This window comes from Pomacea canaliculata, linkage group LG10 (assembly GCF_003073045.1).
Source record: "Pomacea canaliculata isolate SZHN2017 linkage group LG10, ASM307304v1, whole genome shotgun sequence".
In the NCBI taxonomy this organism is placed as follows: Eukaryota; Metazoa; Mollusca; class Gastropoda; order Architaenioglossa; family Ampullariidae; genus Pomacea; species Pomacea canaliculata.
Genome location: NC_037599.1, coordinates 5,897,300 through 5,917,463, shown reverse-complemented (window position 1 = coordinate 5,917,463; position 20,164 = coordinate 5,897,300). Strand labels below are relative to the sequence as shown.

Here is a 20,164-nt window from a genome sequence, read left to right as displayed (position 1 = left end):
GTCTCTTTCTCATCCTTTCCTTTTTGCAACACCCCCACGCACCCCCAACCTTCGTCCTCGAAACTCCACGAGTGAAGAAAGTTTTCTTTATTGTTGTGATGACTGGCAGCTTGCGCGCAAACCTCTCCAAACGAAAGCATGCTGTTGACATAAAGAACGCTTGGTGCCGTGAAGGGTACTCTGTGGGCAGCAACAGTCTTCGCTGGCGACGTGCAGGCGAGAGATGGTCAAGCGAAGCTGAAGACTGCTTTTGACATGGAGGGCCTTTTCTCTGGGCAAGGGAAGCCGGCTTTTAGCACAATGCTCTTTTTCTTCGCCTGTCACTTTTCGTCGGATGCTCCATTCTGCGTATCTCGCGGAAAATCTGTTCCTTTTGCTCCTCTTACTGTGCAGAGTCTACAGAAAGGTGTTGGAAACTGAGAGAATCTTGTTTAGGGTTCCTGGGAGGAGAATTTTTTTTTTTTTTAAAAAAGGCCCTGTTTATTTTAACTGAGCATTATTTCTTGCAGCTTCTAGACAACGAGAAAAGAGTGCTTGTTTTAGAAAATGAAAACTGTGATACCTGCTTAATTTTAGTTAAAGAATATGAAGACGCTCAGGCGTGGGAGCGTTTAGCGGTTGTGGAAACATAAGGGCGGCTGCTGTGCTATAGCAGATAGTGTGGCTCTGGTCTCCTTGCTGGGAGCTATCGTTACAGAAATATTATCTGTGGTATAGTTGTGTAGGTGGGAGAACAAGGAATATTATAATCTAGCGTGTCATTATCTGCTGCAGGTAAGAATGACTGATTACTATTAGCTGCATTCCGAAGGTTATGAAGCTATATTGCTAGGGTTGCTTGAATGGAGTAGTGTACGATGGGGTGGGTAGGGGGTGGAGTGGCTTTTGTACTGTAGCTATTACCAGAGGTTAGATATTTGGCACACGTGGTTGAAAACATCTCTGTGTTCTATGAACGTCACAACAGTCTTTGGAAGACGCGAGGCTACTGGGTACCTGTCGCTAAAGCTTAGCTTTATTCGAAGCTTCCTGTGGTAGGAAAAATAAATGGACTATCTGTGCACCAAATTAAAGGGCTTCGTGCGTCTGCTGAGCCTTAGAGGGCTTCGTCTTAAGGCCTGGGATCAATAGGGATGATTTGGCCTTGTTGAGTTGGGGCAGTGGAGAAATGTTGGCTGCTCTTCACTTACAACCCATTGTCCTGGACAAACGAACGGAATTACTCCTTCCCCCGATCTTTTTTCGAACATCCTCCGCACTTCAGCTAAACAAACCAACAAACAAACAGACTGTGAACGCAAGATGCAAATCCTCGTTCTCTCCGACTTAGCCCTGGCAGTGGAGTATACTTAAACCTGGTATACCTGCAGGGATTTACAAGAAGTATACGAGCTATGGCAGCATCTCATTTGAATACAATCATTTGCTTAAATTGGTCTGGATCTTTCAAAGCGAATAATACCATATAGGAATGTAAAGAAACCTATATTATTCAGAAACAGTTAAAAAACGAATAAAGTATGCCACCATAATTTTAATTTGTCATCAGTTGCAACACGAGCGTCCATATTCAAACATGCATACAGTGGCAATGCAAGTTTATTTTCCCCCAAGCAGCAGCAGAAATAGAAATACATTACCTCCACAAAACACAGCAGAAAGACAAATCTTTCGGTTAAGACAATGGCCGAATGGTTGCTGCTGACGTCACTCTCAAGCATTTGGATTTGAACGTTGCAAGTCAGTGTCTGTGGAATCATAAACACCTCGTGATAACGAAATAAAGCGACAGACGTACATTGTTATACCTCTGAGAGACGACATTGTCCAAACAAAATATTAGGAAACACTTGTTGAACAGTGCACTTAGTCACTGGAGCAGGGAAACAGAGTTGTTTAAACGGACAACTGCAGTCTCAAGTCTTTCTCGCAAGTCCCTTCTCTTCCGTCCAATCTCTTCATAATACCGCTCACGCTGCCAGCCAGACCTCACGGTTGGATTGCAGCTAAATGGACTTGTCATGCCCAGAGAGGTTGTAAATAGTACGTATTCGATCCCCTCAGCGCCTGGCGTCGCACGAGCTTCCCGTCAACAGCAGTTCGCCTGTCTGCATTCGCGCGATCACTCAAGGCCTGCGACTTCACTCGTAAGTCTGGATCGTTACCCCCGCTTGCTTACTGTTTATCCTGGGTGAGCGTTGCTGCGGCTGAATTTACCTATTACAGTTTGCTGCACTTCCAAATGAGCCGTATGCATCATTTGCCTACACCATCACGGCGCCAACTTCGACGGTTTGACAAATTCTCGCGGAGCTTCATTTGACGGTTATGTTTGTGGAGGATGCAAGCCGCAACTTATGCTGGGCCGTTGCACCCGTTGAACTAGCGATGCAGTTTCATACAATAAGTGCATAATTGCGTGTATATTGTGTGTCTTTGCATCTTAGGCTTTGTGTGAAAACCAGGGGGAGTTTGTATTAGAAGGATCGAGTGTTTCTGTTTATGGCTCCCTTCCTTCTTGAGTGTCTGTTAGCGTGCGTGCGTGCGTGGCTTGCTGCCAAAATTGGAAGGAAAGATGTCTGCCGAGGCCATGAAACGACTTTGTGCACTTCAGGGTGTGTGTGTGTGTGTGAAAGCATGCGAGTATATGTAATTTACATAAACATACAAGTTTACATGTATACATAAACACGTGAATGCCAATATGCATAGGTCTATGTACACGAACACAAATATGTAAGCAGTGAGCGTACATCCATACACGCACACTAACACACACAGAGGAAAACGCCAGTAATCCTTGTTTTCAGGAAACAAAGAGGTCAGATTGTCGTACAAATGCTACCACCAGTGACATTAGTCGCAAAAAAAAAAAAAAAAAAAAAAAAAACTGTACACGGTAGGGACAGAGAGATTTGTAGGTTGTCAGAAGTACAAATCGATCCTTTCGTCCGTCGGAACCATCGTCTTGAGGTCTGAACTTCCGGCGAGATAACATGCCACGATTTGCTGGCCAACATTCACTCGAAAAATCAAACTGATTTCCTGCTGTGTCAAAAAAAGTGAATTGAGCGAATTACACAGACGGTTTTAGTTTCAGAGAGAAGGAAAGATCATGCAAACATTTTCCAAATCGCTCCATCACAGTATTTTGCTTGAAAAGGATGTAGTGTAGTAGCTGTCGCTCTGCGACTGACAGCACCTCAGAAGTTGGTGTGTTGAAGCCACGCTCGTAGTCGTGCCTATGAGGCCAGGCCAAAAAATAATCTCTCTGCAGAAAGGCTGTTGGAAACTGGTCTATTTGAAGTCACGCTCAAACTCTGTGTACCGAGGCAGTTGACTGCACCACCAGCTTTCAAAGCGGAAAAGGGGGTATTCGGGGATTAGTGAAGGCGGATCGACAGTCGATGGGAGATCAATGATCACTGCTTGTCAGCAATCACTGCCTTCCCCGCCACATCTTGCACCTCGTTTTCGTTACTCCTTCCTTCTCTCTCTCTTGCTGGTAGCCTTAAAGACGAGTTGGGCATGCGATCTGGACCTGAAAAGTAGTGCAGGGCTAGCGAAAGACTTCTATAGTTCGCTTGTCGTCCTTCTACCCTCTCCCCTACAAACACAGGGCAGCCCTGCCAAAATCCCCCAAACCCCCTTCTGTTGCTAATGCCATGAACCGTGCACGCTCGATGTACATTTTAGGCTCTCGATAGCCATTCCCTCCACTCTCCCGCACCAGAGTTCCTCTCTCCTTTTCGAACAACACCCTTCATGCCTTCCTCCCGCAGCTTCGCCTTTGCTGCAACAACCAGAAATAAAAGCTACAGTGCACGCTATGTGTCGTAGCCATACATTCGGCAACTTTTTAAGAACATATGTCTTACATCTGTATATATTTTATTTTGCATATATAGTGAGCTGTGAACACGCGACTAGCTTCCACACAAGACAGTTATAAGGACGCTTAAACAGCCTGAGTTCACTTGATGTCATTAGTTACCCACAGCTCATTAACAGCATATTCCACCTGCTTAGTTCAAATGCTTAGATCTTCCTTTAATAATACAAAAAAGAATCCCTACATCAAAAACTGATGAAAATGTTTTTCATTAAATTTTAAATGTGCAGTTATGGTGCTTAAGATCTTCTCTTTAATGTAATTTTCATGCGGGAGCCAAGTAATACAATACCGAAAAAAACCGCATGAGACCCCTCCCTACCCTAATGCTCATACCTTGCTATATACTGATTAGGAACATCGCCTACATGATTACGGGTACGAGTGAAGGCCATTTTCACGCGCGGCCTGAGTTAATGAATCCATTTTTTTCCCCCGCGTGCTTTTGTGTTGTAGAAGCTTCGTTATCATCTACAGGAGTTGATGTAGGCAGGCGATGGTCTAAGTGTATACGGGGTAAAAATAGAGCTTAATCATCGCCGAGAACGTTCTCACCATAGTTCCTGCTGTGGTTCTCGGGTGTATGTCTACATCAAACGACTTGGATCGCACTTCACTGTCTCCGTGATGTTGTGAGCCGGATGTGGGCAAACTCGCAGGTCCTAGCTAGCTGAGTTCTTTTTTTAAATCGCAGCTTTTGATACACACAAGTTAGCTGGTAAATAGAACTGGTAAGACAAGTGGCAAATTATCCTGGATCGATCAGGCAAGTTGGGCGAGCTTTGCTTTTTAGCCGACAAGAATCTCGCTAAATAATCGCGGGACTGTAAATCACGTGACAAGACCGCTTGGAAGAGAGGCTTGATAGGGGATTTAGTGTCATTCTTGAATAAGGAAATGTTTACGCGCTTTTTTTTCACGGAAGGGGGCGGAGAAAACAGCCACCATCCAGTCTCCAAGAGGAAATGTAGACGTCGAACGTCTAGCCTGACATTTTAGAAACCCACCCTTCTTTAGCTAGTCGTCTCAAATCAATGAAGGGAGTGTTTAAAATAAATGAATTAAATAAAGAAAACTAATTCTCTCAGCCTGGCAGGGCACAGGAGGTCACCTGTGCAGACTAACCATGCAACAAATCGGGACGACCGCCTGAAAAACTTCAACATTAGCTTTATTGCTGCGTTGCGGTTCGAGGCCAAAGTAGAAGCCTAAAAATAAATTCCCTAACGTCGAACGACAATACATTGTGAGAAAAACATGAAAAACAAACATTTTCTTTTTTTAAAAAAAACACAAAACCCCTATAAACCAGCCTTCCTCATGATACGCCTTTTGGGAACATTAAAAGATTAAGATTTCACCTCCACTTTGATCATTTCGTTTGAACTCCCCGAGAACTTTATTCCCAAGCTTACTGCTTACTTTTGATTTTTAGGCGACCATACACATTTTTTATTAATTGTTTGAATTAATAAACATTCCGAATTTATTTTTAAAACGACTTCTTTGCGTTTTAAATAACGTTTCGTGAAGCCTTGGCGTGTGTTCTTTATCACTTTTTGTTCGTCTTACATCGTCTCATATTATCTCACCCTAGTGTTGTCTAACCTATAAATTCCTCCATTAGTGTTTACGAAGAACTTGAAATCGCCACTGAGGTTGTTTAGCATTACGGAAGCAGATTTCTACTGCAGAAAAACCGAAAACACTAGAAGATTCCACAGACTCTTTCAAAGTGCTTTTATAAAAAGTGTTCTAAAAGTGCTTTAACGTGGCTACTGCACATCATGCGGTATGGGGTAGCCCAACACTTTTGCTACTATTTAGCTTTCCTTTTCAAATGATATACCCACACCTACTGCTGCTGGGGTGGGGGAGCTTTCAAGTTACAGGCTACACCATACGCTACAGCAGGTTACAGAGACTGTGCTTTAAAAGATATCCACATACACCTGCATGTGTGTGTGTGCGCAAACCTGTACTCACTCTCTTAGCTGTCTAGCTAACTAGATAAATAATAGATAGACAAACGAACAAAGGAAAATTTGAAAGAAACAGATATTCAGGAAGAAAAGCAATACGATTCCTAATACTTCACCGAGCGCTTGTAAAAAATGTTTGCCTACTTTGTTCAAAGCTAACTTGGAGGACAGCTAGAAAATAAATTGCAGATGTCTCACAGCGAAATAGGATACTGTGGAGAAAACAATCTCATTATCGAGGTAAACGATAGTAAACAACAACACGCCTCTTCGTAAAAAAAAAATCTAAGAGAATTCTGCACGAATTTTCGTCCTTTCTTCTTGCACAAGAACTGAGAATAATATTAGCCCCGCTTTAGCTCCTGCGCATGCTTAACTTATATAACATACTTCTGTTGCATAAATTCTGGGAAAAAAAGAATTTGTCACAGATAATAGTGACGATCAGTCTAGGTGAAGAACAAACCAAACCATGTGTTGCTGTGCATAGGAGGATAAACTTCTTTAATGACGGATTCATCGATTTTGTGTAAAAGCATGAGATTATAAAAGCAAGTATTACGATAATCATAAAGCGGCTAATTCCTCAAAATATTGCTGAACGCTTAAAAAATAATCATAACTCCCTGAATAACTGCTTTATAAATTTTGAGCAACATTCACTGTTCAGTACAGTTGGCTAAAGTTTCATTACACTGTTTTGTTATATAAATATTATATAGTAAACCACATAGTTTTGTGATCTGTAAGGTATTATTGAAGAACGATGATTTTCTAGCTATGCTTAAACTTCTAGTTGGTTCGTTCCATTTTATGCGCTGGAAATACTTTTGTTAATCAACTTATCACAATGCGATTTGTACCTGTACACTTGGTTCACCTTGCAAAAGATTGCTGTTGATTCTCAATATGTTAAATGATGTGACTTAGCGAAGCTGTCATTTTCTTGCATTATTTATTGCAACTGTGAAAGGATTCCACAACTTGTAGTACCATAGAAGCACTACAGAAGGGAGCCCCTTTGTCCATCAAAATAATTTTAAGAAATGGCAGAACGGGTGCTTGCGAAGAGTTGAAGGGGAAGTGACGTAGATAAACTAACTGCCAATGGCCGTGCTTTTCGCCTGCTATCGATCCCTTGCGGCGCAATTTGTGAAAGTGAGCGCTGATCGCCCGGACCTGATCTCTTTTAGCCGGCAGAGTACAGACCCCACTTCCCTAATTGCCTCCCTTGCTTGAAAGGCGTGCTTCCTGTTAGTTCTGTCATGTGACCTTGTGCTACATGGCCCTTTGTTCAAGCATTGTGTGTGTGTGTCTGTGCGTGCGTGCAAGTGCGAGAGCATGTAAGGTGGGTGGATGGACGGATAGTTTGGAAACTGGGAGACTGCGTTTTTTTCTTTAAAAATCATTGTTTGTCTTTGCCTGTCGGTGCTCAACTTTTTCTCGTGATTTATTTTCTCACACCGATTGCTTTCTACGAAAGAAAATAAAATAAAATAATAGTTGAGGTTTTCATGTGCAGCTCTCTCGCCCCATGGCTTAGTGGGTCCCATGCTGTAATTACCCGGCGATTGTTCAATCATTTTCGTTCAGCCATGTTGTTTGCTATGGGTAAGCCTGTTTCATACCACATTGGCTAAACCATTGCCAGGTCATCATTACATGCAAACTAAGGCGGTTTCATGTCATTCTTACTTAATGTGATGACAAACGAGGCTCTGTTCCATGATTCATGCACGTGACAAAGAGCATTTGTCGGCCCCATCATTCCAAAATCACATACCGACTCACAACGAGAGTTTTTTTACCCTGTCATTGCATAGAAATTACTTTTGCCAGCTTAAGAGGAAAATAAAAAGGCCAAGTGATTTCTGGAAGTAAGTGTGTTTCTTTGTCAGAGGATGCCTTTCCTGTTTCAATCTTTGTGGTACTGTGTCGGTTTTTATTTACCCCTACCTGTGTACCTGCCTATGTACCTGTGTTTTTCTCTGCTTTTTTGTCTGGCTCAACATTGCTTTCATTATGTGGCCATTTATTTATGTTTTATTACAATAAAATATATTACACTAAGCATAAATGCCTGTTTTTATGCTGCCACCACGATATCCTTAGGCATGTTGGAGTATCATGTGCGATTGTTTAGGGGCTATTTCCCCTTTCCTTCCGATATTCCCTTGAAGCGTATTAGAGAACCTCATAAAGCCAGTGCTTCTGTCTATCATGAGCATGAGAGCAGCATTGGGTACCTTGTTGCAGGCGAAGGCTACCCAATAACCCTGTTGAAATACAGCCCCAGTGGCGCCTGTATTCGACAGCACAGTCTGTCAAGTTCTGACGGGCCTTGGTTATAGATGAGTGACATAATGATACGGTCACTCATGTTTGCACGCCTCCCCTATCATCCCCATTGCATGTGCTGGAACGTGGGTGGAACAATTCCTAAAATAAAAATTGAATAGTTTTCTACTGATTTTGGTTAGGATGGTCCCCCTCCTGCCCCGGACCTGAGTTATCCAGTCTGCAGAGTGATCAAGAAATCTGATCAGGTAAACCTTTTAAAACTGATTGACCGTCGTGTTGGCTTCTCCCAAGCGTATTTTACCACACGTCCTTAATCAAACGTCGTGAATAGCATCATGAAACCAGTCCTAAAACGAATCGATTATGGTTGGGCTAATTTGCTTTCACTCCTTCGCTTCTTCAAGCGCGCGCGCTCGCACGCGCACACGCAACAGTAGATGTGGGAACTTCTCGTTGTGATACTGTGTCAAGATGCTTATCAGTCTGTGACGAATGTGAGCGCGCATTAAGACTGACCGCACAGGCCGGAACGAGTCTGACAACAGACGCACGAGATCGCGATAGTCACTCATTAGTCACTCTGTTCGCTTGCCACTAGATCTTCTTGTACTTCTGCTCGGAAACCACATCCGATTAATTAGTGTCTCTGCTGGTATGGAGAGAGAGCAGACAGATGCGTTAAAAAATGTCTTCCCTAGTTGTCCACTGACAGACGCGCCATCTGGAAATAGTTCGTTAATCGTGTCTACTATTCGAGTTACGAGTTTGACGCAGATAAAAATGATGTGATTTCTTCTGGACTGTACAGTAACGAGTGTTTGGGTCACTTCTAGTTGACAGGCTTTCGTTTGAACAAGGATGCATTGTACAAAGTATTCTCGAAGCATCACCTACTAGTACGTACTAATGGTTGACACGCAAAGTCGACCTTTAAGAAGAAAAACCTGTGGCATGTATGCACGTTGCTCTCGACGCTGTTGAACGGTTATCAAGAATTGTGGGAAATCTGGCAGAAATATGTGTTAACTACAAGCTTGTTGCTGTTTCAGTCTCTTTCGTTTTTGTGTATTTGTTGGTATGTTTATCTTTCTTTTTAACATTCATTTTTTTCCCTCTATTTATATTTTTAGAGCCGTCGTTGATCATCTCATTCCTATACATCTTTAAGCACGGTTCCCAGTGGATTGTGTTTTATGTCACCACAGTGCTTGGAGGGCACGGGCGAGGGTCACGCGTAAAGCTAGGTCGGGAACATCTGAGACCATGCATCCCACTGTAGAGTTATGGAGCCACGAGCTAGCTTTCCTCCGATCCCTAAAGCGAACCTCAGACCTTGTCCTGCAAGCGCTTCCACGACCACTGTCTACACTCACAAACAGATACCACACATCGACCCTACTGCCCCAGTCTTCGACATGGACGGCACCAGATTGTTTTTCGTCTCTTGAGTAAAACGAAAATTAATCCGAGTTTGAATGTTTGAAAACAAATTGACGAGTTGGTTCCAAAAGGGGGAGAACTTGATGCATGTAAAACGAATCAATAAGTCAACTATTCATGCATACCGGATGAAAGGAAGCTTAGGGGAGGAATTGGGCCGTTACAGGTCATAACAGAGTGTGAACCAGCGGGCCGTTACAGGTCATAACAGAGTGTGAACGAGCGGGCGCAGGAGTGGGGGCAGGGGGGAAAAGGAGGGCTTTGCAGAGGCAGCTGCACCCGCAAGTCTTTCTATGATTGATCGCACCCAGCGAATCACGTTTTGCGATTGCAGAGCGTGTTCGGACCGAGTCCGCACGAAACACTTTACGAGGTCTAATCTCGGCCAGAAGGGGGCCCGTATTTTACTGACTGCCTTTGCGTCGAGAGTGTGATTAAAGGTGATTCCTGTACAGGTGGGTCATGCTGAAATGTGGAAAATTCATGGGAACGTTTCATGACCTTCACCCCACTGCTTGAGTCATCACTCTACTCTCCCATCCACCTCCCCCCGTCTCTTCCACTATTTTTTTTTTTTATCCATTACTCAGTCGGATGCTTCTCACGCTTGTTCAAAGAGGCTCCGGGGCGTTCTCAGCTTCCAAAAATACGATAATTTAAATTAACAAAATCCCAAAGTACGAATTTTGTGAACAGCATTCTACACTTTTAAGAAAATAATGGACTTACTTTAGGGAGAAATCTTCCTCTTATGTAACTCATTTACACATGCCTCAAGCCCACAGCAGATTTTTTTTTAAAAAGCAGTTTAGCCCCTCCATCAAAGTCGGGAAGGGATTTAAACATAACGTCCACGTCTGGAAGGGAGAAACAAATTAGGACCAATCAAAGTAACTTGAGTTGTGTCCCCTGGCCGACGCATCCCGGGACTGCGCTGTGCGGACATTGGGGATGACGTAGCAGGTCACGAGGCGCAGGAAATTGTTTCAGCCGAGATTGATGCGCATGACACACGACGCAACGAAGTCGCATCGGATCTCTGAGCATGCGCAGACGCACGGCTTCGAAGCTGGCTGTTCCACTGCCAGAGCAGTTCTGTGCTCGGTTTAGGGTTTACAGCTGTCAAAGATAACCACCTGACAACATGGTGATAGACATCGACGCGATTTAACCTCTTTTCTTTTCTTGGGAAATTTGAAATATTGAGGATTTCATAACTGCCTTGGCTTCAGTGACGAGAACTGAGGAAAAAACCCCTCGCGATCAACCAGTCTTCCTATAAATAGAGCAGAGTTCTGTAGTCGTGTGCGTGCGTGTGGTGGTGGTGGTGATGTAGGTAAAGCCATAAAGTTCGTTCCATTCTGACCAAATTTGCCCAGGACTATTTGTTTTGTCTACAGTAAGATTGTAGACTATGGATTAATGTCTTTTGGTCCGGTACATCTTTATTTAAAGGTTTATTTTCACCCGTTATTAGATGCTGCCCGTGGCACCAAGGTAAAAAAAAGAAAATGAACTATGCGAATTTTGATAATGGCCTCATTTCAGATCTCTGTATGAGAGAGAGAGGAGAGGGGAGAGAGAGAGAATGCCAGGGCCGGCATCACCGCAACATTTTTTCTTCTTTTAACTGAGAATGGTTGGTTCTACGCTCTACCGTTTAGGTCGGCGAGTACACTTCTGAAAACCTGTGTGTTGAAGAGACTGTACCCAGGCAATGTTGGGTATTCTGTGTAAAAGAAAGTAACGGCCAGAGATGGACAATAAAACGTTTTTTCCTATCGACTGAAAACACAATTTTATCGAGATGTATGCTTTCGTCACGTGTAATATTCTGTACTGAGAACAGTAACAATTAGGCTGGCTATTTGCGAATGCTTGCTGTCCAGAAGAGATTAATGCAGTAATGCGAGTAGGGTGACGAGAGTTGCTCGCGACAGCACCGTTGATGTGCTGATAATGTGGTGACGAAACAGGAAGAGACCTTGTCTTGATGACCACAGATAAACCAAATGCTCCGAGGGAGGCAGCTGAAATGAAATCTGTGTTGAGAAATGAGGGCAGGGAAATCGAGGTTGGGGCAAGGGCAGCTGTCGATGATTGGGGCTGTCTGTGACAGTCCAGGACGGAGGAATTGATAACAGCTAGTCCACACTGAGGACACGTTTTCATAATCTTACTATCTTGATGCAGCAGTAAAGACCGATGAGAACTTTCCTATTGAAGAAGGTGGTCAAGTAGCAACTCATGGTGGCAGTATATGGATTAACGAATTCTTGTATATCTAACAGCACTACACAGAGTGACTACAGTTAGACTGTTTATGGAGATGTAACTGTTCCGATTATGTGACAAGACTATCATGGGTACCTTCCATTTTCCGGGTTATTTCTCTCGAGAACTCTTCCGTGATTTTATTGTCTACCACTACCAATTCGTCTGATTGAAGTCTATAGTCTTTTAACCAGTTTCTAGGAGGATGTCCTGCCGTGCGTACTAAATGTAGTACCAGCCCTTATGCACGCAGAATCACACTTCGCATGCACACTTCTGTTGTTTTACATCCAGCATGTAAAAATGAGTTAATCAAAACCAGATAAACAATTCTGTGCTGATTCTTTTCTCAGTCATTTAAACCAAAGGTTGCATAGTGCTGATAAAAAAGCTACAAGAACCAATCAAAATACATCACATATTTAGTAACGAAATCATCACAACAAAACTGATTACAAATCTGTTCAGTTTAGTTAGTAACTGAGATGCGTGGTGCCAGTATAGCGATGTCGTAAAACACGTGTTCCAATGATATGAAGCACACGTGATCAATAGCTGTTTATTTTGATTTCCCTCTGCACCTTCATTAACTGCTAAGGTTGATAGGGCCCTTGTGATAACTTTCGCCAGATACCACTTACCAAAAATAGTCTATAACAATCGCTTAGAAGAAGTACTCAGCTCTGGAAATTACTCTGTCTGTCACTCTCTCTCTCACACACACATCAACATATTGTTTTATTTATACGATGTGGCGGGAGTAAGGATATTGATCATCAGCGGTGACGCTATTGTTTAAGATAAGAGGCAGTTTGACTTCTTAAATTTGTTTGTCATTTCCTGTCAGAGCGTTTCGTCTAACTGGCGATTGCGTCATGACCAATCCATTTGGAGGACGTGGAGATAACGTGCACCTCGTTATTTATTCATGACGAGGTCATCCGGACAAGCAGGCGTCGGTTACATTACGGAGACGGAAGACCGTTGCGGTTGTCAAAACCCGTGATGAAGGTTTTTGTCTGTTGGACTCAACGTGCCGTCTGCACGGCATTTTCTGCCCCGAAATCTCTCCCCCTCCCCACTCCTACTTGTACCACCTTTCCCCCCAAAGACGTTCCCGTCCCCTACGTGCATGTCTGCTCTGCAAGCACCACGGGAGCCTCGTGGGAGTGTAGTACAGAAGGATGCATGACGAGGGGAGGGGATGGGAGAAGAGAAAGCAGGGTGTGAGTGAAGAAGATGAAATAGGGGGGGGGGTCTCCCCTCCCCCCTTTCTGACCACCATCCATCCCATCTGGTGACACGCTTTTTAGCTCGCGGCACGCGATTTGTTTGGTGTGTTTTCGTTTTCTTATACTTTTGATATTTGGATGCCAACTATAAAGGTATACCGTGAAGAAAAAAAAACGACAGACTAGGGATGAGTGCGGAAAGAAATTTTCAAGAGCCCGCGACACTAAAGACATCCGTTCATCGCGTGAACTTCCCTTCTCACCACCACCACCATGAACTCAATTGTACGCGCTTTTACTCCAGGGGTCGTAAGTCTGAAGCGAGGGGCAATATAGGGAACTAAAGGGTGGCAAAGATGCCCTGGGGTAAAGTAATGTCCACGGAAACAAGGCCTCGCATCGCATTGTAACTACGACAACAAGACCCTGTTCCCGTTTTTGCCCAGAGGAAACGACTTCCTCACATTCCATCGCTACGCCCCCAGGAGTCTGTGGCCTATGAACAGAGTAAAGCCCCCTTGGCTGCAGCCAGAGTGATAGGCCTTGATTCTTAGTACGCTGTATTATTAGAGTAATATTTCTGGTCCTTCGCGTACACATGAGCAACAGTGATCCTTTGCACGTGCGTAGATATGGTTTTTCACTAGGAGTGTCCAGCAGCAAGCTGAGCTTTTTTTTGCAAGCTCTGAAGCTCACGCAGCATGGAGGCTGGGATTGTCCTTGCCGTTTGTAGCCTGCTGTGACTGACGCAGCATCGAGATTGCTCGCCGATACCGTCCTGGAGTCAAAACATCGCTGTCAGAATAAGAAGGGTAGGAGATCGTTTCTGGTGTACTCGGCCCACCCCTTCAAATTTGCTGGACTGTGGGCTTGTTGTGTGGAGCGCCATGCAAGCGGTCTTATCCCTGATCAAACCGTTAAGCTGCCGGCCTGGTTTCGCTCCGCTTGATTTAACTGCTTTGGACTTCCGAGGGGTGGAGGAGATCACCCTTAATTTTAGCCATGCACCGAATTGTCACTGAAGCAGGACTCGGCCAAGCACTGCAGGAGCAGCTCCAGTGAAAACGGCAGCTTTGAATGCTCCATAGCTTCGAGCCCTGCTGCTCTCTCAGTTTGCAGTAATCAAAAAGCGCTTTGAACCGTTAAGAATCATTTCATGGGGAACCAACATTGGCAACTATAAGCGTGCTAACGGGCATTGCCGTTGCAGAGTGCGCGGGAGTGCAAACGATCGTTTTATCGGTAGCCGCTGCGCGTGTGAGGTCTGTTAAAGATAATGACATTCTTGCGGAAAAATGTCATAAAAATTTTAACATAATTTTAAGGAGGACGAAGGTAGCATAGACTCATGCAGATCATGTGCCTAGAAAAATCTATCGACACATTATTATATGACAAAGCCATGATACGAAATCCACTCCATGCCTGGTTAACTGTCTTAACCGAACACAGATCATCGTATATAAAATGAGCGTACGGTTAAGAAGGTGAATGTTGTTTGAAATATTTACCGATTAAGTGCCTGCTGCTTTAAAGTATATACATGTTTGCCATTGTCAAAGGAGAGAGAGAAGTGTGGCGGGGTGGTAGAAATGCGATTTCTACTGAGGCTGTGAAAGAATGATGAAAAGGAAGGAAAGAGCAGTAACGGGATAAACGTGAGGATGTCTAGTCCTGCGGATGGGTAGCCTCCGCATACAGGGCGGAATATGTATGCCTCGAAATGAGAACCCAGACCCTCAAGGTCCTCTTTGAGTGATATCGAGAGCGCTTGGCTGCTACACTACCGGACCGGTCAGTGCTGGGCTTTTGTCCAAGCTGTGCTTTCTTCTGTTTGTAAGCGAAGTTCTCTTGCGCTTGTGTGTCTGCGTGCACTTTTAGTTTCCTGTTCAATGAAAAGACATACTCAGCAGACTACAAAGACGAATATTTACACGCACGTAAGGACACATGCACGAGCTCTCATTCTCCTCTCTCTCACACACACACAGCCTAATGGGAGATAAACCTAAAGCTTATAGTGCGGCGGGAGACAACTCATTCGTCAAATGAAGACGCATGGCAGGCCGGTGAGTGAATGGAGAAAAGCGGCATGAAGACAAATTGCTTCGGGAATGCAATATTGTGGGCGCAATCCACTTTACTTTCTCGCCATTTCTCTGGCGACTGTTTACATTGGCTTGCCCAAGTGGAGGAACGGGGTGGCAAGATAGGGCCGGGCACTCGCTGATCGCTGCAATTGTTACCAGCCGGAAAAAAAAGGCCGCAGTCTAGGCCGAGGCTGAGTTTCACGAGTAGCTTCCAGCGTCTTTGGCGTTGTGTGGCAGCAGAGGCTCCATCTGAACGCGAAAATCGGCGATGAAGAAAGGAAGAGAAAGGGACGCAATCCTTGTTCATGGTCACGAAAGATACTCTTGTTTTAAATTCGATAGTTCCGTTTCTTGATTCTTAAGATATCTTGCAGTGCGTCGAGGAGATTTTGCACGCATTTTTGCATGAACCTTCTACATGTGTAAGAGGATTTTTGCAAGATAAAGCTTGTCTGTGACATGTAATTTTTTTCTCTTGGTCGGATCCGGATGTTAAAGCCCAAGTGGAAGAACATGTCTGATGTAGGGAGCCTGGCATCAGGAGAGAAAAGAGGGTCTGTGAATACCGGAACACACACGCCCAAAGCCTTAGGCAGAACAGGCGACAACCATTTCAGTCTGGACGAAGCAGCTGACAGAAAGAGACCCCTCCCTTGCAAGCTGAGGTCGGCAGAGGGCGACACTGTTCCCTCATTACCACTGTCTTAGCCTCAGGGCACTTATCGCTGCCTGGTAGTTGGGGAACAGCAAAGTGTACGTGGTTCCGGCAAAATTATTGGAATTTCAGGAGTAAGAGCAAGATGGCGCGCTGCAAGAAAAAAAAAAATGAAGATTTCTTTGAAGTAGAAAAAAGTCAGGAGTAGTGGCACTTAACTGGAAACCAAAAGTTAACCATAAAGTCTTACACTGTTTATTTTCTGCATCTCGTTCTTCCAGCTCTATTCCCTCTCCAGACTTCTTTAAGATTCCTTTTTTTGGCACTATGCATTGTGAATACTGGTTTGTAAATCAACCATATCAACAAGAAAGTTCATCAGTTAAGATTTTAAAAAAAATAAAATTAACGCATCATTAAGCAAATCAGCAAATAACTGTGGACTGTAAGGACAATAAAAGTCTTTTACTATAAACACTTGCCCCCATGCGTCATACAACGACCTTTCGGTCAAGGATAAGCCACAATACGATGGTTGCCCGATAAGATTACAGTGGAGCTGAACATTCTATCGCCTAGTGACCGTGGTTATGTAAGATTATAATGGATTGAACAAGCTGAACATTTCCTCTCGCCTGGTAACGGTGGTTCCATAAGATTTATAGCAGAACTTAACGAGTCCAATTGTTGACTAGTTTGTGGTGATGCTGGTGTAGGGAACCCACTGCACTGCGAGTCGTACAAGGTATAGCACATGCAGTTATGTACTGTGCATTATATAATATTTGATATTGGTCATAGATCACTATATGTCAGTACACTCTGTTGAGGACATTCTAACAAACCATTTCTCAAAATTATCTATGTAGTTAAGTGACTGGAAAAGCTCTCTCTCTCACACAAAACACACAAAACGCACCCAGATACACAAATGCGCCCACATACACGAACAAGTGAGTCAAAGAAACACGCATATGTACAAAGTTGTACATCACTATGAGGAGACTGCCAATAAAGTAAAAATTAGCTACATGTGAACGAAAGAATGGTATGCAATATAATTTAAAAGTCCGGAGGCTTAAAAAGAAATCTGAGATGAAAGTTTTAAAAATGAGGGGAAATTACTGAAAAGTGCAAGAATGTTCTACGAGGATGTACAAATCAAAGAGATGTTGAAGCTTAAAAAAAGCACGAGAGCATTGGGATGGGAAGAGAGAAAAGACAAAGTAGACTTAGAATTCACGAAAAGAATAGCTTTTGAGCATGGCAGGGAGAGTTAGGGCAGAAAATCCATTTATCCCGATGGGCTCGGAGATGGATGTTGCCTTAGGATGGAGTGTCTCAAAAAGCTTTGCTGAACAGATTAATAACGAAAGAGAGTTATAAAGATGTGAGCGTTGGGCGAGGATTCAAGCTGGCAAATGGCAAAGGAGACCACTTCATTTAGCGCTGCTGAGGATTTCTAGGGGTTTGTTTCCTGTCAGGAATATGCGAGAAAAGAAAGTCTTTGGGGGTCACCATCAGTTTTATTGACAGCAATCGTAAGCGTGACTTTATATGTTTTTATACCATTTTTTTCTTTCAAATTTGAACGATAGAATGACGAATGAGTGTAATGCTTTTGAATGGACGGATAAATGAGTTATCCTTTTTTAGAGAGAAACTCGCTGTTAATAATAACACTGGCTATTTGATTACTCCTTTATCTGCACTCTTTCTTTGACTGTCGTTTAATGAGAAAAATGTAGATAGCCAGTGGGGTGGGTGAACGAGTAATGGGCTGATTGCTATTTCGGACTATGGCTGGATGGTGATAGTTTATGGCAGGGATTTCCTGAGACTGCTAAAGTTAAGAAGGCACCATCGGATAATATTTAAGTCAGGCTTCCAAGTATCACCAAATAATAGGGTGTGGACGGGAATAGGGTGCATGCATGAATGTGTCCGTTCGTTTGTGAATTTTTCTGTGTTGTACACCATTAACTAACGCTAAAACATCCATGTTTTTAATAGCAACCGAAATCCAGGGCAGCTACACGCAAGGTGGGTAAAAAACAATTTTTGTGTGTGCTCAGACTGCTTTCCCTCCTCCTAGACTCTCGTATGCCTTCCAGCCTGTGTAATCTTCCATCTCTTCCGCACTTTTCAGCTGTGCAATGCAGGTGTTGTTTGTTATTTGCGATGTTTGCCGTCTTTTGTGCCTGACACCGGTGTACTACCCTAACAGTGTGTCGTGACCAGCAAGCGCACTCTCCACGCTGTTGTGGCTGTTGTGCATTCCACGGTGTTCGTACTGTCTGCACCATTTTGCTGGCTAGTGCCCGCCGGGAGCCCTGTGTACTTATCTGCAGTCTGTGTGTGACGTCATCGGTTTTTGCGCTACGCTTTCAGCTGTAACTGTTTGTCGTTGTCATCTTTGCAAAACCTGGCCTAGTGTTGCAAACAGCTCTCTTTATATAAAGAAATATATCACTAGAGCAACATGTAGCTTATGAATGACTGTTGAGCATTATACAATTATGTCGTTGTGTCACGTGCCAGATCCTTTCTATCGTACGTGACTAATGTCTACACGTTCGCTTCTGTGGGTAACGATGTTTCTGCAATTCGAGTGTTCAGTCGGGAAAGTGTGTCTGCTTGCAGTGAAAGCAGCAAAGCAGAAGTACATCAGGGGTAAAAATGTTATTGTAAATGCATGGTTTATTAATTGTTTTTATTCATTGTTTACTAATTGTTGTTAACCATCTGCACTGCTGTATCACAACGCACATGGTGTTCTACGTTTCCTTGTGTAAAGAAGAACAGTTTAACCTCTCACCCCTCTTCCCATCTTTAAAAAAATAGACTTTCCAACGTTTCGACAACAAAACTATCAGGACTACCTGCGAAAAAATGTTTTTCAGCTTGCAGAAGAAGGCGATGGTCACTTGGTGATCTTTCTAATTCGACGCTGACACGAAAAATAAAATGCTGGACAGGCACTGACAGTTTCTTGAATCATGTCAGCCGCATATTCATCTATATATATAGTGTATCAGGTTCTCTACTTTTGTTGGATGCTTATTATAGAAATTAGGAAACAAATAAACACATTTTAATAACAAAGCACAAAACTTGCTTGCATTTTTTATCAAACGTTTCCGTTTTGTTGCTAGTTTATTGTTTCCGCAATACCCTGCTTGTCTCCTGTCATCTGAGTGAAAGAGAAGATGCAGTCTACGTCCAAGTGCGGAGGTGTAAATGCCGTAGTGTATAATCCATGATTATATTGCAGTTCACTTTTTCTTCTTGCATTCTTATACAAGATGAGCACGAAGTTTGAAGGTATTTCACCGCACTTCACTAACAGATTACTATTAGCCATACTTTACGAACCACAAAGCGCATAATAATCTTACTGCATAACCAGTTAATATTTATTTATGCAAAGAACCACTTAGTAAGTGTACCAGAAAAGAACAGAGAGTTCTAGTAATCTGCAAGAGGATTTTCTTTCTTCTGGACGTGGAGGGTCATTTCATTAACGTAATTCTCAGCAGGCGAAATGAAGGACTTCTTTCTTGTCAGAAATTGAATATCACACCACCATACAAAAATCCCACAAAATAAATTCTTCAAACATTCTGCTTTTCCTCGTATAGTCTGTATTATAGAATGAGTACCACAGAGAAGCTAATCCACATGGTGTGTAGATTAATGTATAGAAAGTATATATATAAGTATAATACACGCTGTACACTTCAACAAACATGAGATTTATTATATATGATTTTTATTAGACGCACTGAAGCTACCAACTAGACGTACTTTCTTCAATCTGATCAAATCTAATTTACTTATCGTTCTATAATACGACCATGGAAGCAACGATGGTAATACGAAAAGAAACTGACTTGTCTTTTGCAGACGACCTTCACGTGTTTATGCGTCGTCAATGCCCTGTGGGTTACTTCGGGTTCCAGTGCCGATTTCGCTGTCGCTGTCGAGCCAACGACGACTGCAACAAGGTGACGGGTGGTTGTCCACGCGGGTGCGCCTACGGTTTCTGGGGACCCGGATGTCAGCTATGTGAGTAGACGATGAACGTTGACCAGTAAGTAGGTTATGCAGTGGTAATGGTGGACGTGCTCACCAAGACGACGACAGCTCGACGTGGACTGTTTTATCTCTTTCACAGCTAGTTTCGTCTCTTGTCTCGCGGTGACTCTCAGTTGAATGATGGCAGTGACGGTAGTGGCGAGGAAAACTATTCTGCAGTTGATTTTACGTTTCTTTTAACAAATTGACAGTTATATACT

The 20,164-nt window shown here is 43.4% G+C and overlaps 1 protein-coding gene across 1 annotated transcript in view; it reads left to right on the top strand.

Moving 5' to 3' along the window:
• Nucleotides 1-20,164, top strand: part of LOC112573666 (receptor-type tyrosine-protein phosphatase T-like) — a 106,175-nt gene that overhangs the window by 27,736 nt on the left and 58,275 nt on the right. The window contains exons 2-3 of the mRNA XM_025254235.1: nucleotides 17,880-17,909; nucleotides 19,773-19,934. Of these exons, the coding sequence (XP_025110020.1) occupies nucleotides 17,880-17,909; nucleotides 19,773-19,934 (192 nt within the window). The remainder of the gene's footprint in view (nucleotides 1-17,879; nucleotides 17,910-19,772; nucleotides 19,935-20,164) is intronic.